The following is a 25873-nucleotide window of genomic DNA, read 5'->3' as shown; positions in this document are numbered from 1 at the left end:
TCGGAGTCCTTTTTCTTTTTATACGTTTAATAATTGACAGAAATAAATGCATATACAATGCTTGTGTGTATTTACAGAGCACTCTATGCACGTCACATTCAAAAACACTTCTCTGAAATTCCTTATAATGTACGTTTGAGTAACAGCGTACATACAGCATACGTATAATTATATTTCGAGAGCAAATCTCAAACGAAGTGTGGTGAAAGAAACAAAATCGCCCATGTCTTCGATAATTTAAATTGGCGCTGTCGCTTAAGGCTGGCTGGTTCAGGTACGTCCAGTAATTTAGTCGAGTGGCGAGTAATTTAGTAATTTACTATTGGTTTACTAAACTACTCGACGAAGTTTTGGTGTCCACACACGGTAAGTTACTAAATTACTTGCTAATCGACTAAATTACTGGACGTGTCTGAAGCAGCCTTTATAAAGATTCTCTTTTCAGTAAAACATGGTATTGCTGTTACCACACTTTCATATGTAAAGTCAACACACGCACACACACTCTTTTATACGAGTTTAGTAATGAATCAAACGCCACATTAAATTAAATTGGTCTCTCTCATTCACCCGCACATTTTTATTTCACTGCTTAATATTCCTCGTTTTTTTCACATATACGACACGACTTATGTACAACATGAATGAAATGTCACTGCCATTATAATAATACAGTTGTGACACGAAAGGCGTAGCAAATGGCCGACGGCAATGCCAAGATATGACTGACGTCAAGCATTACGCGTTACCATGACCCACATTGATTCTAATTAAATACACGACGTATGATTTGGCACGAAATCAAGAAACGCGGTCAAGAGTATTTTTCTCGTTTCGGCGTGATATTGTTCTTTTCAAATATTCCAATGGCAATTCGAATATGCTTCGGTATTTGTACATTTAAATCTAAGTGAGAAATGGCATTGTCAATGTACAAATACTTGTTCAGAAACTAAATTATGGCACCGTTGCCACCGAGTGTTTCCATCCATCGGTATAAAGTGTAAAAGTAAAAAAGATTTCTGCAAAAATATTCCCATAAATAGCTAGTATATTCTTAGAAAAATTTCTAAAATACTGCTACGTGATAATAAAAGCACCTCGTGTCAAAAATCCTGAAATTTGAATGGGCAATAAGTCGAGATTTGAACTTGAAGCTTCAGTAAGATACGTACTTTAAAATAAAAACTGAAACATCGAAAATATTGGATCAGTCGGGACATCCATCACTGATAAATAAAATAATGAGTTACTGCAGAATGGAACTGTATAATCATTACACACATTTCTCGTTCTTTCGGCGTATTATAGTGCCGCTGCAATCACTGCCTGCATTAAGGTGTATCGCATGAACAATTGTACCAGTCGTATTATACAACCGGGGTTATGTAAATTCGATCTATCTGCAGGCGAATCTCAATCAGGTTTACCCAAGCAATTATATAGAATAATCACAGACAAGTCTATCGTGTTTGTACGTACCTCCGGAAACTGAGTTCCTGTATCAATATATTTCCCTATATTGCAATAAATACGTAAAAAATAGTTCACTTTCGACCTTCAAAAAATGCAGCTTTTAAGTAGTAAATTTGTAAGTTGAATTCGATGCCTACCATGATTTATAAATTATTCCTATAAAATTACAGACGCTCATTCTCTTCCTCGTCCTCCGTCTGTAACTCCTTAACAGGTAGCTCAGTCATCTGTTTTTCCTCCGCGGCAAGATTCGCTGCGTTGTATCGATTTAAATCATTCCACGGTTGAATCTCTGCTGAACCGAAGAGCCAGAACAGTATTGTTGCTGAGATAAATATCCCTGACGAGAGCCAGAACATAATACGCCATTCTTCTATTCCGTTCTACAAAAACGATAAAAGACACTTTGCATCACACTGGCTAGAAACGCTATTAAGCCGGATGGTAAATTTAAATTTAAACGTACCCTCTCGCTCGTCAGAGCGCCGATAACTGATGGAATAATAAATCCGGGGAAACTCCCGAAAGTGTTCATGATCCCGTATAAAGAACCAGCAAAGTTTGGAGCAAGATCTTGATGATTCTGCAAACTAGTCTGGCATGCAGCACCATTGAACGTTAACGCCACTATTAACATGACCATTGCAGTTACCGCGTCGCAACCGGCGTATGTCATTACTATTAGAGCAACAGCAGGTCCTATGTGCGCTATTAAAAAAGAGAACAAGATTTCTGCTACAAATTTTCATTATTTAAACAAGCTTCACATCGGTTATTATTGAAATTTACTTACAGAAGATCATGAATATCCTTCGAATCCATCCTAAAGTTAACATGTTCTTCCTTCGTACGTAATCACCAGCCGCGGCGAATAATACTCCAGCTCCAAGTCTAGCTATATACGGTAATCCCGTAATTGATCCTCCCTGAAGATGATTTAAGAAACTTTATAATTCAGTGTGCAGAAAGCAGTTTGAAAATACGTAAGTAGAACCGTACCGATTTCATATCGAAACCAAGAACTCCTAAAGTGTACTTTGGTCCGTTAGTAGCTATGAAGTAGATGCCCCACATGTTGGCAAAATGTGCCCATAGCAGGGCTATAAATGGTACAGATGTGGCGACAGACCTCAGAGGCAGTGGCGCCTACAATTTGGAAATGATGCGTCAAGAGAAACATGTTTATCGTAATAATTAATTTGAACTTCAAAGCCTCCGACTCACCTTTTGTTTAGAAACGCTTGTACCTATCTGTTCTCTGATGTAAGTTATTTCTTTCTCTGTAATTCCCGGGTGTTGGTCGGGCGTATCATATATGAGATAAACCCACAGAGCGTAAAAGACCAGTATGACTCCGCTTGTAACGTAATACGCAGACTTCCACCCGAAAGCACTGATTACTTGGCCGCATAAAGCGAATGTTACTACTGTGCCAAAAGGGCCACCTTAAAAGAAACGTTATCTTACATATTCTGTTTAGTGCATTAATTAGTGTATTTACGATAGCTATACCTTGCATCGTCCACACAAACATTCCCTTTTCACTAGGCGGAACCCATCTAGCAATCATGGCGTGAAGAGCAGGATACACTGCCCCCTGAAAATTCGCTCGGTCTTAGTCGAAGTGTATTTCTCCCAAAATACAGAAAAATTATGTGTAATAATATTATGTACACTTTCAAAGGAATAGAGTTTAGTGGACCACTTACTCCAAAGAAACCCATCAGGAAGCGAAGTACCAATACCAAACCATAATGAAGACCAGAAGCCCAAGGCATCAGAAGGTTTAATACTGCTGGTATTAGTGTTGCAAATCTATATTAGCATTTAATGGTTTTAATGGCAAGGTACGTACTCTAACTATAGTATTATGCATAATGGGAATCTACTTACGCTACTACTTTAGACCCCCCGTACTTCTCGGCTAAAAGACCAGCAGGTATGCTTCCTGGAAGAACCCCGCAAAAGTAGGCTGCGAGTAAAAGACCTTGCGTAGGCTGGTCCCATTCGTATCGTTCACCAAACTAAAAGGTGTACACATGTGAGACACTCTTTTCTTCGACATGTTTTACTATTTAATATCTTTACAAACAGAAGATCCCTAAGAATGCTTACGTCTTTAAGCTCGGTAGTTTTGTTACTGCTATTACTAGCGGCTGCGACAGTACAAGCTGGGCCACTGCTGCCACTTTTGCTGGTTGCATTTACCATAGCGACAATAGTAATGGATAGATTTGTGCGAATCATGTACGAAAACATACAGGCTAAAAACATCATCGCCCCTAGGATTCCTCTTCGGGGTACTTTCTCTGTAATATATGCATGGATAGGTATTTAACACTAGGACAACCAACGATTGACGTATACCTACTTCTACCAGAGGGTTCAAAATGACTTGTTTTTTAAATTAACAAGTCATTTAAGAAAAAACATTGCATTTTATTTTTTTTTTATATATTTTCCTATTTTATGAGCGAAAATTGCATATAAACTGTATAATAATATAAAAATAATAATAATAATATAATAACGATAGTAATTTTGAAAATAATTACGCATAAAATTCAAAGACATTTTTTACAAGTTACAATTATTTTAGCAGACTCGTTTCATGTACCACAGACTCATTTATTACATGTACCACTTTTTGTACATCGTATATGTATGAAAATATACTTAGTTTTCTAAAAATATATTTGAACTATACGAAAATAATACAAGAAACTTCTGAAACTAAAAATTTACCAGCGTCCCGTGAGGGGTGAAAATGACCCACCTCGGTATATGTAGGTGTACTACATATAAATTTTAAAGAAAAAACCAACGAAGATCAAAACTATTTTACAGAATTAATTATTTACATATTTTAGAAAAAGTCTTATGAAATTTTAGAAAACAAAATGTACTGGAAATGAGTAATGATTAGAAGAAATGCCAAACAAGTAATTTTGACCCCCCTTGGTAGATCTAGTGTTAATACTGTAACAGGCTCTGCTTGGGAAAATAGCAGTCTACTGATAATGGTTAACAAAAATTTTGGATATTAAGCTATATTTAACATTCCAGTCATTTCCGAAGTCTGCCGATCAAGCATTTACAATAGATGGGCATTTTCAGTATTCAGTGTACATATACGCATTAACGGTGAACGGTGCAACGCGATTCAATTGAGAAGCTTGACCTTTGTCTTCCAATAAATTTCAGTGAGAACTGACGCATTTGTTTGCTCCAAATACCGTCGTTCTCTTTAATACGAGCAAATTATGTATTCTAAATTAAAGTAATTTAAAACAAAAGAAAAATCGTTTTATTCCAATTCCGTTCTCGTACTCCCGATAGTTATTTATATTTAGAGCGTGAAGAAGGTTTCGAAAATAAGTAATGCGGATGGAATATTCTTTTTTTTTTTAAATCCCAAGTAGTATTTGTGTATAAAATAAATGGACCAAGCATACGGGGGGGGGGGTAATCATTAAATGACGATCGGCCAATATTTTTTGCGCGATACATTGTTTAGAGTTTAGACTATATTATGATAATCGCGCTGCAACAGGTGAAAATCTATGTCAAACATTTTTATACCAAAAACTTCTCTCTAAATCTCAACGTAGGTTTTAAACCATTTATTTTATTTTACTCTCGAAAGAAACATTTATGATTTCCAACATTATTTATATATACGTAGCTGAAATATGTGCGTACTTTGGGCTATTTCCGTAATATTGGTACGCAGTTAGGAAGGATCCCGCCAAAACGAATCGCATCATGCGTACATCGCGGAAAATAAGAGGAATTTTAAACAGAAATGACATCGCGGCAAATTACTAGGGAACGATGTAGGAATTATATAGAAGCTAAAACTGTTGCGATTAATTAACGCGTGGGATATCGTGTTACTACAACAGAATAAGCAGTAATGAATGTATACTTTGCATCTTCTGTTTACTAGAATGTTGCGTAACTTGTTTGTACTTGTGGTTTGTGTCCCGTTTCTCGTGCTAACGAAATTATATTGAACATACGCGACGTCGGAAATTACAATACTTACACAAAACCTATCAGTCCACCTTCACGCTTATCTTCACAAGTGTTTAAAATCCTTCTAACAATGTATTTGAAACTCGGATTTAACATAAAAAAGTTACGAAGTCGTTAAAAATTTATATTCAGAGGACAACGCAAGAAATCTATCTCGTTGAATTCGAACTCGAGTTTACTCGCTGAGTCCATTCAAGACACTTGAGACGGTATAATTGTTTATATGAGAACAATGATAAGAAGACAGCAGAGCGCGAAAGGAATGCGTTTGCATGCAGAATGTCCCACAAGCCATCAAACATTCTTAACAATATTCTTAATCTTAAGAAACGAGCGCCGTGAAATTACTTAGCAATTACTTCGCGCTGCGCGAATTTAAAAGTATTAAGAGCATGATTAAGAGTTTAAAAAAAAGAAACCACTCACCATTAAACTTCCGGAAGATGGCCATTTTGTCTATCAATGCGCACAATTGGGCAAGATTATACCAGCGTGGGACCGCGCTCGATCCTTTTCAAAGTTCGGCCTGACAGACTCTGTCGATTGGAACCGGACCGTCGGTAATAACCATTAACTGTTATCGACCGACAGACAACTCTTCGGGGGGACGGCCTGCAGACGTGCCTTCGATATTCAATCGTTTCGATTAACTATTGGTCCGTTCCAATTACATCATACTCTCCCTGTGTCTGATAAAAGGACGTTACAGGCCTTATCTCTCGTCTGGCTGATGACGTCCACGCACGTGAAATCATACACCTCCGCGAAGATGCTGAAAAAGACACGATACTATCGCTATATCTGAACGCTATATTTAATCTCCAACGATATTAGAGTTGGTCGGGCTTACGCAATATTTTCCGTTCGACGTGTATGCACATGATAAAAAGAGGATATTCCGCGGACGTGTGAATCATTTGAATATACCACTGTATATACGCGATGATGGTGATCACGCGACGATTACATATCGAGACACGATGGGAATCTACGTGCAATTTATGGAGAGCCTTATCGATAAGGCTCTGCTGCTGATCATTTCCAGCGTATCGATAATATTGTTCATTCAATTGGTTTTAGTACAATGCGATAAACGTTTCAACAAAGCTTTACGGGGCTAAGTAGGTACTTTTATTGATTCATCGTGTTTCTGCAGGAACGTTTCTGATTGATTCGTGTCTCGTTTTATTCGATCGAACTTCTTAGGTTATACATTGGGGATATTAACGGTGGAAGATTATATTGAAAGTAAGGGGGATTTGAAAGAAACGTTACTATAAATGACATAAATTTAAGTGTATTCAAAGATAGTTCGAAGATTAGGATATTAGATGTGTGAAATAGTTTTCAAGATTATTTGTGTTTTATCTTCCTTTCTGTAGAGATACGGAGAAATTGATACTTAAATGTGACATATATTTAGAACGAAACAATTACGTGAACTAACGAGTTATCTCTTGTTGTCACTTTTTTCCTTAGGTCAAAGGAGATTAACAAATGATTGAACGTTTAATGATTTAAGACTCGTCTAATATTCGAACAAACATCCTTACTGACGTTAAATCCTAAAGCTAATCGTCTACGAATTTATCAAATACTATTGTACTTTGGAAAATTTTGGTTAATACATTTACTTTTTTAATTAAATGTATTCCATACAGAATCTTTATTTCACATTCCATCTGCTTAGAGGTCAATGATAGAAGACAAGTGTTAATACAGATAAATATTACTACATTCTTACGACATTAGCAGTTTATTATTTTGTTTATTTCTATTATTTAATACCTTAGATTATTTATAAATATCTTAGATTATTCATTGCAGCTGATGCAAAGTAAATCCAGTAATCTATATACATAAAACGAAATATTTGTATCAGTCGTGTACAAACTAACCTCTCTGAAACGTGTCTGCTTCCTCGAAAAATAAGACAAGAAGCAGTCAGGCGCGTGTCCTTTTAATCGGTGTACGGGAGGATAAGCTGTCCTTCCAAACCATTATCGTCGACAGTAGAAAAGAAAATTGATCACTTTTTTCGAGCTTTTCGCGTAAGTATACATGCTGGTTAAACTTAATACCGCGAGAGATAACAGAACCCTAATTTATGTTTTACCAGCGTTGCATCACACAATAGGATACAATGTGATACTTTGTATCCAAAAATTGCAAACGATCGAACGACCTACCACGCGTGTAGCGCAAATGTTACTGAACTTCCCACTGCGTACCGCTGATTAGAAAAAAATTTCTACGCGCAGCTTCCCTCTCCGGGCGTCACCTGTTGAGTGTGTGGGTATGTAGCGCGAATATTGATACAATAGCCAGCGTAAACTTTTGTTTGAAAGTTTAAATTTTCTACGTTTGTTTCTCGTTGCCTGCGCGAGTTAAATATTACTTAAATATGTGACACAAGAAATACTCGGTTCAAGATTAACGCGAAGTCTACGTCAGCATCAAATCGCACAGGTAATATTAAATATCCTCGACTCTGCTTTGCGAAGTTAAAATGACCGGGAATCGGAAAACCGATTCGAATAGACATCGAATTTAACCTATTTAATTCCCAATACAAAAAGTGTTTCGTTAGTTTATGTTATTGCATGAGAGATAAATAAATCTTCCTGGGTATGACATTTATCTTGAAATAACGTCGTAATCAATTAAATATATTGTTATATACATATCGATATCGCAGAGGAAGTAAATGAAATTTATTAATGCCAGTGCTTATATATTACTTGAAAAGTTTTATTGGCGAATGTACACATACATGAAATATTAATTCTTACATAAATTTGCATCGGATACGAACATACTCTGTAAAATTACTTGTAAGCATATAAAAAAAAGATTGTATAATGATCTTAGAACGCAAGAGGTGCAATATAGTTAGCTTATATTTAATCTTTGGCAGTGTTGGGTATATGTAAATGTCTTAAACTATGACACGATTCTTTACAGGGTAGTAAGTAATAGTATTACTGCAGTACAGGCCGCTATAAGTAAGAATTTTGATTACGAGGATGTTACACAAGAAATATGATAGGTTTGATATAATAAGCAGTTGTGTGAGATATATAAAACTTAACCGAATCTGTTGCATTCTATTTCTATACTTCGCGATGGTAATATAGATATTTTTGATTGTGGAATTTAAAAAATTTATTTCCAGTTTCGTTTTGTCTTAGGAAAATATAATAAATACGGTAAAAAACTTAATTTTTTAATACTCGGTTAAAAAATAACCATTACCAACTTGATAAGAAGTAAGATACTTCTTATGTAACTTTCCAATACTAAACTACTTTTTAAGTATTTCTCACTTACATACACATATGTACTATAAACTTTCCACTTAGAAAGTATTGGAAGACATTCTTATCTCTATTAGGGTACGTGTATTAGTGTGTTCGATACCTAGGACTTTGAATTACACATGTATAATTTTCACGGAGTATTAAAAATGGAATAATATTTCAGCAACGTTCGATACCATAATTCATGGAATTCGATTTTGTTATTCGTAACAAGCAGCACCGATTTCGACATAAAAACTTTGATCAGACTTTCCAATATCTCGTAAAGCAACGTCTATTATAGGCAATCTTACGGGTTTATCTGTGTCGTATGAGATTATGGTCTTGCCCCATTCTCCTTCGTGCGTCTACAGAGAAAAGTAGCATGTATTACAATATTTCAGTTCTAAAAGTGCTATCGATGTGAATATCGTTATTTAAATAATTTGAAACTTACCCTACATTCATCCATTATCATCTCGTATCTGAGACGCTGATTCCCACGCGGTGTTAGTTCAGCGTCGTTCCACGTTAACAGTTTCATACCTTTTCTATATGTCTTTCGTTCGGAATCGAAGTACGCTACGCTGTTTTTACAGTGGTACGTTATATTCTGATAAGCGTACTTTGATAGCAGTTGTAGGAAACCGATTTGGTTACTGTCTGCTTTGTATGTAATCTACGCGAGGCCAAACTAATTATAATACGAGTTATCGTGTTAAATATACGTATCGTGTGAAATGTTACCTTCAGTCCACCCTCTATTTCACTTAACCACGTTTCTGGTTGAACGGTGATATGAGTAACTTCTGGAGAGCGCACTGGATTTGGTAGCAAGCATGTGGCGCGTTTTGCAGCATTGCAGTGTACCAAAATCGCATCTCTTGTATCACCTTCGTTTGGATCCACCCAATATTCCCCTAAGTTTTTCAAGAATCAAGAAGTGTTATACTTTGGACTTCTTTATATGAACTGATAATTTAAAGAAAGATATTTAACTACATTCTAAACTTACCAGAAGGTTTATCAGGGTAAGCAACATAAAGATCCCTGCAGGTTTTAGCTGGTGAAGCCTTCTGACCATCTGGCTTCACAAACTTTTGGAAAGACGATCTTAATTGTTTGTATGCTTTCAAAATCAGCTCCCTTCTTTCTTCCTCTGTCATGTCTTGACTAAACATTCTAGCTGGTTCATCGCCAATCAATGGATCTGGCCCTTTAGTTTGACCTTGTCCTAAACGCATAACAATGATTACTTGTATAATGATCCACAATGATCGGAATTACTATAGTGTTAAGGAGATCCCGTTGTTTAACAATTACCTAAGAGGGCCGCTAAAGATGCAGCATCGTATCCTAATCCAAGTTCACCAGGTGGGCCTGGAGGACCCGGAGGACCCGGAGGGCCTGGTGATCCATGTCGACCTTCGTCACCCGCAGGGCCTTTTAGTCCTGGATTGCCAGTTAATCCAATTGGTCCAGGATTGCCATCTCTTCCAGGACTACCTCTCGGACCAGATTCTCCATCTTTACCAGGTGGTCCAGGAGGTCCAGTCATTCCTTTCTCTCCTGGTAGCCCATTGGATCCGGGCAGACCTTGTAAACCAGTGAATCCTCTATGTCCTTTAAGACCTGTCTGACCTTCTTCTCCACGATCGCCTTTCGGACCTTCCAATCCTATAGGTCCTGGTTTCCCTCTGGGGCCCTAAAGCGAAAGCAAATTGTGGTATACAATTAAGAATTGTTATCATTGATTGCACTGAGACTAACTTGTTGCCCGTCTACTCCTTGTGGTCCTGTCTCGCCTTTTGGGCCTCTTTCTCCAGCTGGCCCTAGAGGTCCTGCTTGGCCAGGTGGCCCCTGATTGAAAATAAATTTATCTATTGAAAAGAACTGGTTTTTTACTTAAGGATGTATCAGGCATACGATATTAGACAAAAGTATATGAAATTTGAAATACTTGAATATCTACGTCTTACGCCTAACTCGAACGACAGTTGGAGTCTTATTGTTACTCCTAGAAAGGTATTTTTCACTTTACAAATGCTTTTTTAAGCAATATTTGCTAAACTTTTGGCAGTGAAAATGCCCCGAATTCAAATTTTTCTCAAGTTATAATTTATTTCTTTAAAACGGTGTAATGAAAACAACTGAAACTCGGCAGATATTTTCATTTATCCATATGCTACATGTACAAAAAATTGAAAACAGTTTTAGTACCATTTCTTTAACATTTTTTCAGCTGTTTTTTCTGTCAAGATCATCTCTTTCCATAAGAGTACGTGTAAAATCAGTGAAAATTAGTTATAACTCAGCAGCCGTTTAGTGAATTCGTTTACAATTTTTGGAGAACATCGGGAAGATTAAAAAGGACAATCTCACAAATTTTCATCAACTTGATACCATTTTGAAGATATGTCCGATACATCCTTAAAAACTGATTCGTATGTAGTCACATCTTACCGGTAAACCTGGGGAACCAGGCAGCCCCGTTTGTCCAGATATTCCGGGCGGTCCCTTATCTCCAGGACGACCGGATATTCCATGAGGTCCTGGTTTACCAACGGGTCCTTCTGCTCCTACTTCCCCTGAAGGTCCAGCTGGTCCAATCGGTCCCACTAGCCCCGGAAGTCCTGGTGGGCCTTCTGGTCCTGGCTTGCCAGATACTCCAGATTCACCCTTTTAAATTAATCACAAATTACAACGTAATAAATAACTATATATGTATATGTATGTATGTAGATTCTAATTAAACTCACGGGTGCTCCTCGTATTCCCCTGGCACCTGTCGGTCCAGAAGGACCTGGCAAACCTGGTAAACCCCTTTCACCAGGTGAACCTTGAGGGCCTGGAGGTCCAAGTGGACCCGGCGGTCCTTGAAAACCACTTTCCCCTTTGTTTCCATCCATACCAGTTAAACCTGGATTTCCAGCCGGTCCAGGACTTCCTGGTCGCCCAGTTTCTCCAGTGCTACCTTTCATACCCGCGAATCCAGGTGGTCCTTGAAGTCCTGTTGCGCCTGGTGGGCCCTAAAAGCATTTCAAATCGCAAAGATACATTTAGATAATATTCTAGATCCAGACAAGGAGCATCTTTTATGTTCTATTACTAGAAATTTTTTTTTCCAATTTTGAAAGTTTAAATACTTCTTCACCACCTTTCCCAAATTGTCAGGAAACATTCATGACATATCGAACACTGAAAATATGGAAACAAAATTTTGTTATCTTTTTAGCATCTCTCGGTATATGCTCTCCTTTAAAAAATAGTTATCGAAAATAAAAATTATAAATAAAAAGTGTTCGAGAAGGATTGTTAAATTTCATAATTTGGAAATTTTTTTTCAGTTTTTTTCGAAAACGGTTTGTTGCCCGGGAAAAAGTAATACAACATAAAAGATGCTTCTTGTCTGGATCTAAAACTTTTGTTTGACATATTTTTTTATGTAATCAATAACTTGGAGGATATTATATAAAATCGACTTTGTGAACTGTTAAATAATTATTGTAATGTTCAAGGGCTTAGGTGCACCTTTTCCCGTTATCCGATCGGGCTCAAACTTTACACAGATTTTTTTTTATTATTTAAAACTATTCTGGAGGATGCCGTGAAGAAAATGTTGAGAAAAATTTTCACCAAGAGTAAATAAGAGCCATCCTAGGACATACGTATGCTGACAAGAAGCAGAAACTTACGGCTGCTCCAACTATTCCTGGTATTCCAGGTGGTCCCATAATACCTGTCTCTCCTCTGGGACCAGGTTCACCTCTCACTCCTTTGGCACCCGTCAGTCCCATCAACCCTTGTGGCCCAGTTTCTCCAGGATTGCCTATATTCATAAGATACCTTGTGTAATATTCCATTCGCGTTTTAAATCGCAGTACATACTTAGTGTACATACCGGGTGAACCAGTATTTCCTTGATCGCCTTTTAAACCTGTGTAGCCACGATCCCCCTTCAGTCCCGGTAATCCAATGAGTCCCTGAGGTCCTGGAAACCCTTGAGACCCTTGTAGTCCTTGAGGTCCTCTCTCTCCAGGGTTACCAGGTGCACCAACCTCTCCTGGAGGACCGGACAAGCCAGGGTCTCCCCGTTCGGCTGGTTCGCCTGGTGGGCCAGGTGGACCGACTTGGCCCTGTGGCCCACGTTCTCCAATTCTTCCTACGAGAAACTGTGTTAATACTTCACTATTCCTCGAAAGTGTATGTTATTTTTTAAACATACAACCTGGTGGTCCTTCGGGGCCAAATGGGCCAGCAGATCCCCTTTCTCCTTTTAAGCCTGGTTCCCCTTGCACACCTCGTAATCCTGGTAATCCTAGCAATCCAGATGGACCTGGGGTTCCTCTGTCTCCTTTCGGCCCTGGCAATCCCTAGAGAAGTTATTTCATAAGACTTTAAATTAACAAAGCTTTTTGTGCAAAAGCTAGGAACTCACTGGTGGACCATCTTGTCCTTGTGCTCCCGATTCTCCTCTGAGTCCCATTGATCCCGGTGCTCCTAGTGGTCCTCTTTCACCAGGAAACCCACGTTCACCCCTATTCCCTGGTGTGCCTGGAGGCCCAGGTGGTCCCTGCATTCCTGCTTCTCCATCTTTTCCAGGTGTACCTGGGCTACCAATTGCGCCAGGGAAGCCCTGATTACATCAGATCATTTGGCTTGGTTACGAGTACGTTGTTCACTATATTCAAGAGATTGTGATTATTTTAACATGATATACGTCAAGTATACCTGGAAACCTCTAGGACCAGGGGATCCTGGAGGGCCCCGTTCACCGTCTGCTCCTGATGGTCCAGGGGAGCCTTGCGGTCCTAGTGCCCCTTCCTTTCCTGTATCACCTCTAGGCCCAGGCGGTCCAGGATTTCCTGGCTCCCCAGCTTTTCCAGGTTCGCCCTGTTAACAAACATTATTTCAATAGAACCAGCATTCCTTGAGGTCTCTTAACAAGCAAGACGAAATAAACATATTCAGTACCTGGTACCCTTTCTCCCCTGTGAAGCCTGGTGGACCAGGTAAGCCTTGCGATCCAGGTGGCCCATGATCGCCAGGTTTTCCATCAGCACCTTGTATTCCACGCTCTCCCGGGTTACCAGGTTTTCCAGAAGCACCTGGCCGACCCATTAAGCCGCGAACACCCTGTAGAAAATTACATTTCAGACTTTCCTTCTCGAATTACAGGCCTCGCGTTTGTTTTCAAAGTAATTAAATGTTTCTGGTAATAGGGACCTGTAATCCAGGTGACCCGGGGCGACCAGGATCTCCTGTGGCACCTTTTAATCCCGATGGACCGACCAGGCCACGATCCCCAAGTTGACCTAATGAATTTCCCAGGGACGTGATAATAATGAACGTGAATCCAAAAACAGTGCTCCAAGTCATCGAGTTAATCAGAAAGTACCTTTGGGACCCATGGGTCCGTCTGGCCCGGGGAAACCTGGTGCTCCAGATGCACCACGTTCACCGGGAGGACCAGATATACCCATTGGACCGCGCATTCCTCTTTTCCCTCGTTTTCCTTCGTTCCCTGGGGGGCCAGGTAATCCACGTGGCCCAGGTGTTCCTGCGTCACCTTTTGTCCCGCTATCTCCTTTAAATCCTCTTTCACCTAGGAGTCCCTGCAAATTATAATTACCAGAACGATCAATTTTATGCTCTATCCTTCTAGATAAGTGTTTGATTGTAGTCCCACAAAGGCCCGAAATTAGTATTTACAGGCATCCCTTTTGCTCCCGCAGTACCAGGATTGCCAGCTATCCCAGGTTGCCCGCGAGCTCCGGGGAAACCAGGAGCTCCAACCAAGCCACTCGCTCCTATACTTCCTTTCTCTCCTGGTATACCGTCCTTTCCTTGCGGGCCCTGTGGTCCTGTTTCGCCTGGCTGTCCTGGACGACCAGTTTCACCTATGAAAAAAAATAAATAAATGAAGTATAACAATTAGGAAGTACGTTAGAATATTTAAAAATTGCGCTGACACACCTCGGGGACCTTGTAGACCTTGACTTCCCTTTGGGCCTTGAGCTCCTTGATCTCCTTTTCCACCAGGACTACCGGGGAACCCAGGAGACCCTGGTTTCCCTACAGCACCCTACAAGACCATATACGAATTATTATACAAGTCTCGCGCTTTTGCTACGTACTATTTAACGTACAGGCTGTCCAGGAGGCCCAGAAATCCCATCCACTCCCCTAATTCCTGGTGGTCCCGACGGGCCCTCCCTGCCTCTTTCACCGCGAGGTCCCGCAGGGCCCTACCGAGCAACAGATTTCTATTAAGTTTGAGTGTATTTTTAAAATTCACCTTTATACAAATTAAACATACCATAGGACCCACAAGACCCATTGGTCCGGGCCCACCAGCGGACCCCTTTTCCCCGGATACTCCCTGTTCACCCTTTGCTCCGTCTAATCCTGGAAAACCGCGGTGTCCTTTCACACCGGGAAGTCCCGGCATTCCTGGAAGGCCCCTCGGGCCGACTGGGCCAGGGGATCCTTGAGGGCCAGGTTCTCCGTCTTCGCCAGTATTACCCTAACATTAATATCGATATATAAACACTGCTCCTCGAAGCATCTACCCTTTTACATAATTAATAACATACATCTTTACCAGGTAGACCAGCTAATCCTCGCGGTCCTGGTCCACCTGGGGGACCAGGGGTGCCAGATTCACCAGATTCTCCTCGTACACCCTGAAAGCCCTGTGGCCCGGCTGGGCCAGGCGGTCCTGTAACATATTAAAATATGGATAAACATTATGTAATTTAACGCTTGAGAAGATAATGAATGATTGTTCAGGGTGTGAGAATACCTGGTATACCCCGTGGACCAACGGGGCCCACTTGGGCCTGCATATAAGCATCTGGACCATATAAGGGGGCTGCTGCTCCTGTTGGGCCTTTGTCTTGGTTTGCTTGAGACAGTGCCAGTTGCTGGTAGTACATTGACACCTAGTGGCAGTAATTTATGCATGGAAATGCAAAGTTCTACTTGTCTGATAAGTGTGTAGAAAGGAAAGTGTTAATGAACTGCTTGATAAATTACTTACGTCAGGCACTGGTCCTGGCGGGCCTGGGGGGCCTGGAATTCCAGGGGAACCGGCTTGCCCAGGAAATCCAGCATCGCCTTGACGGCCAATGTCACCAGGTCGTCCAGGCTCACCCTGATGAGTACGTATGGGGAATTGTACAAATAATCTCACTGAAGCATTGCTTCCACACTTTAGCGCAATAATCTCAGTATTAATTATCGAATGTTTACCCTGGGTCCAGGCACGGCGACTGCACTTATCACATTGCTCTCGCCAGGCACGATTTCTGTTGGTGACTATAAATAGAAATTATATTTAAAATCATAATCTGCTTCAAATCTAATTTAACACTTACCACATGATCTCGTTCTGGAGTGGTGGCTACTTCGTCCGGTAATTCTGTGATAGAGCAAGCGTTATCAATCTTTCGTTAGATTAATATCTTAAGACGAAATATTTCTCGCGAAAGAAATTAATGAAATATAAAATGTACCGTGACTATTAAATCGAGTCGTCGTTGGCAATGGTAGATCGGTGGGTAGTACTGGTAATGACGGTCTGTAAAATGTTTGCGACCCTTCTACTGGTAACCCACCCCTGCCTTCACATAGCATGTAATACGAATTGTTAAAACAATGTGCTGCTTTCATTTTTTATTAACCATTTTATTTAACGATTCATCAAATTCTTAGTACTTACTCGTGCTACCCGCGCCAAGTGAAGTGGCAGGGAAAGAGGTGGTCGAGGGTGATGTTTCTACATGTAAAAAATAGAGAAATAAACATATCGCAATATGCAACGAAATGTGAAGAGATAATACTTTGGAGACGGAACTCTATTAATAGAGTAAGATATTGTGCCAGAAGGTATTGCTTCGGAGCAATTGATGGAAAATGTATAATTGTAGGAAATTTGTTTTAGCCGCATTATAATCGATGTTAATGAGAAGAGTGTTAATGTCGAGTACGGTGCGCAAGAAATGAATAGAACCGGGAAGCATTAGTACACGATCGTCATTAAACCGCGTGTCGGTTAATAGGCAACAATAAAAACAATTGTCAGCCGTTAATTTTTATCAATTAACGCAATTGATTAATTGCATTACGCGAAACGCTAAAAAGGTCATCCAATTCAAGGCTTCCGGTATCACTTACGTGCTTTATTAATACTTCCTTTAATTATCTTGTATTTAACGCATGGAATGACGTTCGTGTGGATCGTTTCGAGCATATTATTAATGATTTTCAATAAGCGAATATGAAATTAGAAATAGTAAAATAGGGTGTATCACAGAAAGTAGGACATCACATGTAGCATGCACACAGAATTATGATAGACAGTCATTAGAAACGTAGAACTTAACTGATCATTGCACAACCATCAAAGAAATTAGATCGAACCAAAGGCGAAACATTCTACTCTGTTCCAAATCCATAAAAAATTATACTAAAACTAATCCTCGTTTCTAATGGCCAAAGTGGGAGTGGGGGCAAAGCATAGGGGTTGATTCTAACAACTAAGAGCAGGGGGACCTTTCTACTTTTAGCTTACATAACATATTTTATCTCTACATCCACTCATGGATCTCTTATAGGGGTGGTTCGAAAATCATCGATCCCATTTACTTCGTCGATTTATAAATCGTTGAAGATCTAAAGTTACACTAGGTAGAACTGAGATACCCAGGTTCCCCTCAACGGAATCTTAATTTCTAACTATAATATGCAAAACCGTCGGTCACTTTTGAATCACAAAAGCTTTGAGTAATACCCACTGAGAGAGATTTTCACCCCATTTTCACGGTAATCTATCCTACATATTACTCAGCTACGAAATCCACCCGTAGGTCCCTCGCACTGAAAGCCCTGGATTTTCTGAAGTTTCATAAGATATAGAGCTGCCTTCTTCTACCTTGCTTGTAATTGTCGCGTTCAGCGCGTGCGAGGCTTACCGGTTTTGTCCTCATAGTCCTCGTAGCCGTCGTAGTATTCTTCGTAGTCGTAATTGCCGTTCGCGGGTTGTTGGGCTTGCAGCGGTTTGGACCGTTGTTTCCTGAGCTTGGTCCTGGCAGAGCCGACCAAGGCAGCCGTCAGAGGCAGAAGAAGCTGCACCACGAGGAGGGCCGTGGCCAGCTGAAGGGCCTTCGGCCCCATGAGGGAGTCACGTCAGCGAAAAAGCGAGTGGCGCGGGGTCCTAGAGCTAACTCGCCTTCGCCTGAAGCTGAGGGCGACTAGACTTACGACAACCGGCGTATCATCTATTTACCAGATGCTTTGTAACTCGGGGGAGGTCATCATCCTCCGTTTTACGATGTAGATGCAGTCCTCCCACTGCCTTGGTTCGATCTCACCCCTCCCCTTTGATCCCTTTTCTTTCGATACGCTTTTCTCCATACCCGTCTTCCTCCGTTTCGAGGAGCTCAATGACTCGGCAGCGACCTGGCTCGAGCATGTTAAACGCACGTAATTTCAGCGGTGCTCTTCTAATTTTTTGGCACTGCGAGACTTTAGGGGACGCTCAAGGTTTCGTATCGCTTTGGGGGTATTTTCTACTACCTCGCGGTCGAGGGGATCGCAAAAGAATTTTGGGGATCCCTCTGTTGCCTTCTGTATACATTCGTAATTTTGGATAACTTCGTGTACCTAAATTTTGAATATTACTACTGGGTGCTTTTATTATAGACCGTGTAATATCTATCGCGTGCAGTTCTCTGCTTCTGCAACCGCATATGCCATTCTGGATTCTTTTAACAGAGTAAATAGGTGATCATTCTTTACCAAGAAACTGAACAGAGAACTGACTTCCATTTCTATAATTGGCTTATCGTTCTATCTATAGTCCCACTTATTTTCTTCTACTAACAGATGGTATCTGTTATTAGGACAGAGTATGGTGTCTCAGAATTTGAAGGGAATGGTTCGCTGTTAGCGTTCTGAAAATAGTGCGACTATTTTGAAATACAAGCTACCAATGCTTGTATCAATTAGAATACAAGACATTCGGTATATCTCTTAATCGATATCACTATTCAAACACCTCTGCAAGATATGGCTACTTATCACGCGGCCCAATCGAGACATTCATGAATGCCAATTTATCATCGGTTGAATGTTAGTATTAACATAAGAAACAGTTCATTGTATCGCAGTAGCATCGTTACCGGTATCGATGAAATTCTTTTCATCGTTTCGCGCGACATTGTCCACGGACACTTCAGAGGAAGCCAACTCCAATGATCACGCAATAGGAGGTTGCGTTCGCCATACAAAGTTCTCAGCAATGATAGCGCCAATTAGTAGATGCGTCCTTGCTTCAGATGCGAATCCAATCCGCGGAACGGACGAACAGGCTGTCGACCCACTTCAGCAGTTCTCCCTCATTTTTATCAGCCGGTTGCACGGAACCATTCTGGGTGCACAGAGACGCGTCGTTCCCGCTTAATAAGTTTATTAAACGACAATCATCATTTTGGCCGCATTCCCGGAGCGCGACTTACTTTACAAAGCGTTAACCGTAATAGGCTGCATTGACCCGCGTCTGTGCGTTCGTTACAGTTGACTATAAATCAGAGTTGCCACTATTTCTAATAGTACAACTGGGCCAGCGTAACACTCTATGCTGGTTTTATATGTTCGTAGCCTCTGGAATCTTTCAGCAATAAGTTATAGCAACTTCATTGTTCGCTAACGTTAACAAATGAAGCTCGTTGTCCACGGTCTCTGTGCTTAGTAGGATTCTCTGATAAATTGCTCGAGACATGTATCCCTTAATGCGATCTTCCATCTTCTCGACGATGCGCCAGATATCTATTTGACGACAGTCACGCCAAACCGGATGCATAAAATGTGTCTTAACGAGATCTACAGTTCACGGAGTGGTCGATGCATCAGTAACACTCTAACTATTGTTTTTCCAATGCTTTTTATTAGATGCAATAAGGCCACTAAAAGTGAGAGTTCAGAGTAATACAACGGTTCCATTCTGCACTCCCATGTTGCAGTTATCTAATACATATAACGCTGTCTATAAATTAAATATTGTGTTTAAAAAATAAATAAAAAAATATGTTTCAATCTTATCGATTTCAAGTCGTCCTATTCGACTATCACGTTTATAAAACGAAAATGTAAATTCGTTGATCTATAATTTTATAGAATATGAAGATTCGTACGAATTTTATTGTTCGTGAGTCAAGGGGTCTTGCTCCAACGAAAGTGTGAACAGTAAACTTTCTAGGTGTTCTCCACATGGCTGAAGGTAAAACAGAACGTAATTTTAAACAATAAAATAGCATGCAGATAATAAGATAAATTGTGAAAATCTTATATCAATTTTGAAGGAATGGCAGCGATATCGGGAACGTACATCCTTACAAATCCCTACAAGGGCGTCGGCGTGCGAGTACAGCCTCCGGTTCAAAGATATTATAATAAATTGCATGTCTGTCGATTTAGAGCGCATAAATTGTATAACGTTTTTTATGTTCTGGTTATCCAAAGCTGCGTCCACTTCGTCCAAGACGAAGAACGGGGCTGGTCTGAAACTGCAACATCAATTCACAATTATTGATAGAAGAGTACATCTGCGATAAATCGCTTGATAGATGTTGAGCTAGAAGCTTCACCTGTGAATTGCAAATAGCAAAGCTAAAGCTGCTATAGTCTTTTCTCCGCCCGAAAGGTTCGACAGAGGTTGGAACCGTTTCCCTGGCACTATGTAACTGAAGTTGATGCCGCCCAGATACGGTTCATCGGGATTTTCTGGCACTAGGACAGCTTCGCCCAAATCGTTGTTAACTAAGGACTAGAAGAGCATTTTGCAATAACGTGGGGATCGAAATGTTTCAGCGGAAACATTTAAATTGAGTACAAGAACACCCTCTGACCTTGTAAATAACATCCAACTGCGTGGTGATATGCTGCAAACTGCTCGAAAAGCGACCATACCTTTCTTGCTTCACCTTTTCGAACTCCCTTTTAATTGCCATCGCGTTTTTGAGCGCTTCCCGGTGATCGGCCCTCCTTTCCTTTAATTCCTCCGTCGTGAGCTCAATTTTCTCATCGGCCTGTAGACGAATTTAAATATGGAAGCGCGGGATGTCCTCGAAAAATTATTTTAATCTACTGTACCTTAAAGTTGGGATTTTTAACGGTTTCAATTTCCTGTTGCAAGTCTCGAACTTTTCCCGTGAGTTTGGATCTTGATCTATCTATGTCTTCTTCAACCCTGCTTTTCTCACTTGCACTAAGTTCGCTGAAGTTTATACACAAAAATACATTTATGATCTGCTGGTCCTCTGTGTTCAGAGTACTCGCCTCGGAAGCTTGTATGTCTTCGCCATTATTGAAAAGCATTGGAATGGGAATATTTTCTATCTGTCAATGTAATAAATGAATTTAAATTTGTCCAAAAATGTACTTCATCTGCCCGCTATAATACACTTGCCTTGCTATACGTAACGATAGCATCGTACTCTGCTTTCTTCTTCTTAATATTTGTCACAATCGATATATGTTCCTTTTGAACTTTCAGAATTGCTTTCGCGATAATACTAATTCGATACCTGCATTCTTTAACACTCGTTTCCTGTTCAGTCACATTAGCTTTGGCCTCATTGTACTTGGCTCCTACATTGTTTACCTTCTCTAATTCTTCTTCGATGACGATTTTATTCGAAGCCTCTTCCTGGCGTGCTTTATCTAACTCCTGTTTAGCTGCTTTTATACTTTCCTTGTACTTGGAAAGCGCACCTACGGAAAAGGAACATAAGCTTTCTTGGCGAAGAATCTCGTTTGAACATTTTCGTTAATATTTACTCTTCGTGTCACGCTTTATTTCGAAATCCAATAGATTGTAAATTCGATTGTACTGCTCTTCCAATTCAAGGTTCCTGGTTGCTTGCTCGTTGTGAATTCTGTTACAGGAAAGATTGTTGTGTTTTTAAATTAAAAGATCGTTTAGAATTTTTAAATTGAGAACGAGTAGAAATAAGAGACAAAGACCTTATATCTCTCTGCTCGTATTCGCTTATATTTTTTATACCGATATTCCTGCAAAACTCTGCAAAAACAGCATCCTCTATAATGGCAATAGATTCCTCTATGTTCTGAGTTTCTTGGTCCTTCGCCTCCATTATTTGTTTAATCGATTCTAAATTATTCTAAACAATATATCGCAGGAGAAAATGTAAATTATCTACAACGCACACGATAATATAAAATACTGTAGCTGAAGAGAATGCTACAAATACTTGCATTTACTAGCTGTAATTCATTTTCAATCATTTCTATTTCACCCCGCAAACCAGCTACACTGTTCTCCTAAAAAACAGCACAAATGCTAAGAGAAATGTTACATTACACAGTTAGAGATTGCATTTTCTTATTAAAAACAAAGATTTAAGTGAACACTTGCAATCTCTGTTAAGCTCAATCTATAATAATTGAGTCTGGTCGTGAGTCCACGAATTTGTATATCCAACGTGTTCATTTCAACATCTTTCTGTGCAACTGCGGGCACTTCTCTTAATTTCTCTATTAATGTCATCTGAAATATATGGTGCACCAGGGTCAAGTATATTAAAGTTAATTTAATTCAGTAAAGGTCGATAAAGCCGATGAAACCTTTTTGGATCTTAATTCAAGCAAGCCCTGTTCTTGCCACACTTTAGCCTTCTGCGATAGTGAAACCTGTCCACCAGACATTAGACCTCCTTTCTTGTAATAGGTCCCGTCTAACGCGACACACTATAACATTACAAACGTTACTAACATGTTCAGAAGGCAGATATATTAAATTTTTGATTAAAACAAAATCAACTGATTTAAGGTCACTTCCCCCATATCTGGATAAAAAGGTAGTATATGGGGGAACAGCTGCACGATGACCTTGAGTGGCCAATTGATTTTATTCTAACTAGAGCTAGAACCGCTCTAGGGACGATAAAGAAATTGAGGCAGTCCATACGTCATATTTGCAATTTGGATCAACTTCGTACGCAAGCTTTCTTGCATCGTCCGAGGTTTCACAAACAAGCACGTTGTTAGTTACAAACAGAATGGCATTATTAATCGTTGCAGGGGAAAAGTGGAGTACGTCGTACAAAAGTTTTACATGCTTTGGATGGTTTATATCGCTGGATGGATAAAAAATGGAAATTATATACTTCATTGATCAAATATGCAAATCTAATGAACCATCAGTACCGTAGCTTTTCCTTTACGGGTTTAGCTTTCAAAGAGTCTAGTGGTAGAAACGTTTCGGCTCCTATCTGTTGCTCCTTCAAGTACTTGATGCATTCCATTGCTACGCTGTTCGTAGAGACGACGATGGAATTGCAATATCTTCCAAACACTTTTGTCATAGCAATTTCATAACGGGAATGGATGGGTTTACAAAGACTATATAATCGTCCGTACTGAAATTCAAGTATATCAAGGATGCTTAATTATTTAAGAAAATTCTAGTTCTTAATACCTGTGCAGTGTTAATTTCAAAACATACCACGCCAGACAATAAACTTTGCAAAGCTTTGACTGTTTCTGCTTCTTTACTTAAACGTGATGTTATGTATTGATCTAATTTAGCATTACCAAGTTGCTCAGATACATTTTGAAGCTCCTCCTCTACAATCTTCATTTCCTCTTTCTGTGTAATAAGTACGTCTTCCATATCACGCTTCCTATTTGTCGCATCGGTTAACATATTTGAGGCTTCATCTGTACGTTGTTGCATATTTCTAATATGCTTCTCTTTTTCATCCTGCAAAATCTTTTTCTGATGCAACTTAGCTTCTAATTCGAACTTCTTTCTATTTTCGTTATCCAATTTATTTTGATTTATGCTCTGCTCACGTTTAAGCGTGTCAGAGAGCTGTGTGTATTTCAAGGACTGTAACTCTGCTATTTGTTTTAAACGAAAATAGTTTTGTACCTTAAAAAACATAAATTTCAATCACCAATAATAATAAAATAATGTATTCTATAAAGAACATAAGTCTATTAATTAATTCACTCTTTGGGTAGCGAGTTCTTCTCTTTATTTAATTAAAATATTATTTTAAATATAACTGTACTTGGGTATCGTTCAATTTTATACTGCTGCCTCGAGATAATAACTGTGTTGCCATGTTTTGTTCGAATCTAACTTTTAGCTCCTCTACTTGAATCAATTCGTCTTTCAATTCTTTTATTGTTCTTATATGAGCTCCGTAAGATATATACGCTTCCACTAACAATAATTTCAGAGAATTACATTTCTCTTGCCAGTATGAAACCTTTTCTTCAATCTCTACAAGACTGATCTTCCTCTGTTGAAAAGTATGCTCTGTTTCTGAGAGAACTAGTTCAATCTCCTCCAAATATTTAGATGCACTTTGTAGCTGCTTCTGTTTTAGTTTCAAGAGATCAACAGCAAGTTTTTTGTCTTTTTCGTGATATGTTATTTTTGCATCTATAGCACGTAATGTGACTTCTAAGTCCTCGATATCTTTCCAAATGTGAAAAAGCTCGAAAAGTTGCAACATAGATTTTTTACTTAACTGTGTAAAATAGAAGAAAAAAAAGAGAAGAATATTTAGAATTTGATGTAAACTTTGCATCGATAATTTTCTAACGGAAGCATAGTGTACGACTTTGAGAGAGTACTTTAGAAGATAGATTATTAAAGTACATACATATTGGCTATGAAGCTTTTCATACTTCTCCACCTCTTCTCTTTCTAACAGAGCATGTTTCATTTTTGCAACAAGATGTCTTATTTCTTTTTTCTTATATTGAACCTCGTTCTCTGCGTCGAGCCTTTTACTCTTTAACCTTTGGGTACAAAAGACTGATATAATTTAAAGCGCACTTTAAAAAATCCTTTTGCGTGGCAATGCTGTTACCTTTCGTACTCCTCTTTCAACTCAATGGAATTACTAATCTCTTCAAACATGTGAGTATATTCTTTCGATGTCTTTGTAATTGTGGACTCAATAGCCCCTTGAAAGACTAAGAAATTTTTGGCCTTTATATTCAAATTAAGTTCCCTCAACTTTGATATGTAAAACTGGACTGTAACTACCTGCATGATAATATAATACATAAAATAAATTGTATTTGTGTTTATTACAAATAAAAGTGTCCACGATAAGCATAAGAAATGTACAAATTATTACAGAACTAGAATTACCTTATCGTTAATTTTGTATTCGCAAGAGTTACTATGGATAGTTCTATTAAAAGTTATCCTATTACCATCGTCATACGTGAAAACGGCTGTTACATAGGCTCTGCATCATAAGTAACACGGCGTTAGAAATGTTTCTACGAGTATTACACGATGAAGGGAAAGAAAATGAAATCTACATGAAAGTGAGTTTCTATTTAAATTAAGAATTCATTATTTCTTTGGCTAGAACTTTTAAGTATATTACTTAAAGTAATTCAGAAGCAAAGTTCGAAATATATAGGAAGAATGTTAACACCTGTTTGCTATGGGCATTCCTGTAGGTGCACCATGAATAAGTTCATTTAATTGTTTAACGCGCAAGCTTCTCGATGTGTCTCCCATTACGAAACTGATTGCATCCATAATATTCGATTTTCCTAGAATATATTATTATCTTTAAATTGTTGCGTCCGTACACCAACGATTTGTAATTTAACAAATAATAGATTATTTCCTCGAATTGCCAATTATTTTAGATATTTCTATTAAGTAAGTGATTTAGTAAGTACATGTTGTTTTATAAATGTTCCATTTTTTAAATTCGATAAATGATTAACAATCAATGAAATCGAAGGGATGAAACTTACCGGAACCATTGGCACCTATAATTGCCGTGAACGGCCTGATGGGCCCGATAATTACTTCACCTTTGAAGGACTTAAAATTTAAAATTTTGACACGTTCTAATTGCACCTTCATCTTTTACAGTGTGCTCGACAAAACACCGTTGGATTCAACTGGCGCCAAATTTCTTCGTTTTTTTTTCTTCACGAATTAAACTTAATGCAATGCTACCAACTTTAAGGTGAAGTTAACTTCGCATAAA

The 25873-nt window shown here is 39.1% G+C and overlaps 3 protein-coding genes across 4 annotated transcripts; all 3 read right to left on the bottom strand.

Annotated features, from left to right (window-relative positions):
• Positions 1 to 9: 9 nt before the first annotated feature.
• Positions 10 to 7728, bottom strand: LOC143371301 (sialin). 2 transcript variants are annotated; one of them, XM_076816295.1, is made up of 12 exons: positions 7413 to 7728; positions 5941 to 6286; positions 3592 to 3785; positions 3370 to 3500; positions 3186 to 3291; positions 2989 to 3073; positions 2701 to 2921; positions 2476 to 2622; positions 2270 to 2402; positions 1943 to 2184; positions 1614 to 1859; positions 10 to 1517 (listed from the first exon to the last, which is right to left on the bottom strand). In XM_076816295.1, the coding sequence occupies exons 2-11, from the start codon at positions 5963 to 5965 to the stop codon at positions 1641 to 1643; spliced, it is 1503 nt and encodes a 500-aa protein (XP_076672410.1). In that variant the 5' UTR covers positions 5966 to 6286; positions 7413 to 7728; the 3' UTR covers positions 10 to 1517; positions 1614 to 1640. The 2 variants fall into 2 exon arrangements, with proteins under 2 accessions (XP_076672410.1, XP_076672409.1); XM_076816294.1 differs by having other exon boundaries at positions 10 to 1859; positions 7413 to 7727.
• Positions 7729 to 8144: 416 nt separating this feature from the next.
• LOC143371223 (uncharacterized) lies at positions 8145 to 18760 on the bottom strand. Its single transcript, XM_076816177.1, has 28 exons — positions 17789 to 18760; positions 16537 to 16593; positions 16331 to 16438; positions 16193 to 16236; positions 16068 to 16133; positions 15856 to 15969; positions 15619 to 15757; positions 15410 to 15534; positions 15133 to 15339; positions 14963 to 15061; positions 14790 to 14898; positions 14526 to 14713; positions 14212 to 14428; positions 14040 to 14128; positions 13788 to 13949; positions 13545 to 13706; positions 13252 to 13449; positions 13042 to 13186; positions 12715 to 12975; positions 12509 to 12642; positions 11573 to 11842; positions 11277 to 11492; positions 10584 to 10673; positions 10137 to 10518; positions 9829 to 10047; positions 9561 to 9733; positions 9271 to 9492; positions 8145 to 9181 (listed from the first exon to the last, which is right to left on the bottom strand). Exons 1-28 carry the CDS (start codon positions 17988 to 17990, stop codon positions 9035 to 9037), a joined length of 4545 nt encoding a protein of 1514 aa, XP_076672292.1. The 5' UTR covers positions 17991 to 18760; the 3' UTR covers positions 8145 to 9034.
• Positions 18756 to 25828, bottom strand: LOC143371222 (structural maintenance of chromosomes protein 1A-like). Its single transcript, XM_076816176.1, has 20 exons — positions 25635 to 25828; positions 25304 to 25424; positions 25009 to 25108; positions 24722 to 24900; positions 24512 to 24650; positions 23912 to 24376; positions 23341 to 23769; positions 23043 to 23254; positions 22804 to 22972; positions 22461 to 22583; positions 22228 to 22383; positions 22098 to 22157; positions 21840 to 21997; positions 21654 to 21751; positions 21279 to 21587; positions 20967 to 21208; positions 20723 to 20902; positions 20462 to 20640; positions 20203 to 20380; positions 18756 to 20088 (listed from the first exon to the last, which is right to left on the bottom strand). Exons 1-20 carry the CDS (start codon positions 25744 to 25746, stop codon positions 20014 to 20016), a joined length of 3684 nt encoding a protein of 1227 aa, XP_076672291.1. The 5' UTR covers positions 25747 to 25828; the 3' UTR covers positions 18756 to 20013.
• Positions 25829 to 25873: the final 45 nt, after the last annotated feature.

Source organism: Andrena cerasifolii, chromosome 7 (genome assembly GCF_050908995.1).
Source record: "Andrena cerasifolii isolate SP2316 chromosome 7, iyAndCera1_principal, whole genome shotgun sequence".
NCBI lineage: Eukaryota > Metazoa > Arthropoda > Insecta > Hymenoptera > Andrenidae > Andrena > Andrena cerasifolii.
This window is presented reverse-complemented; position numbering and strand designations above follow the sequence as displayed.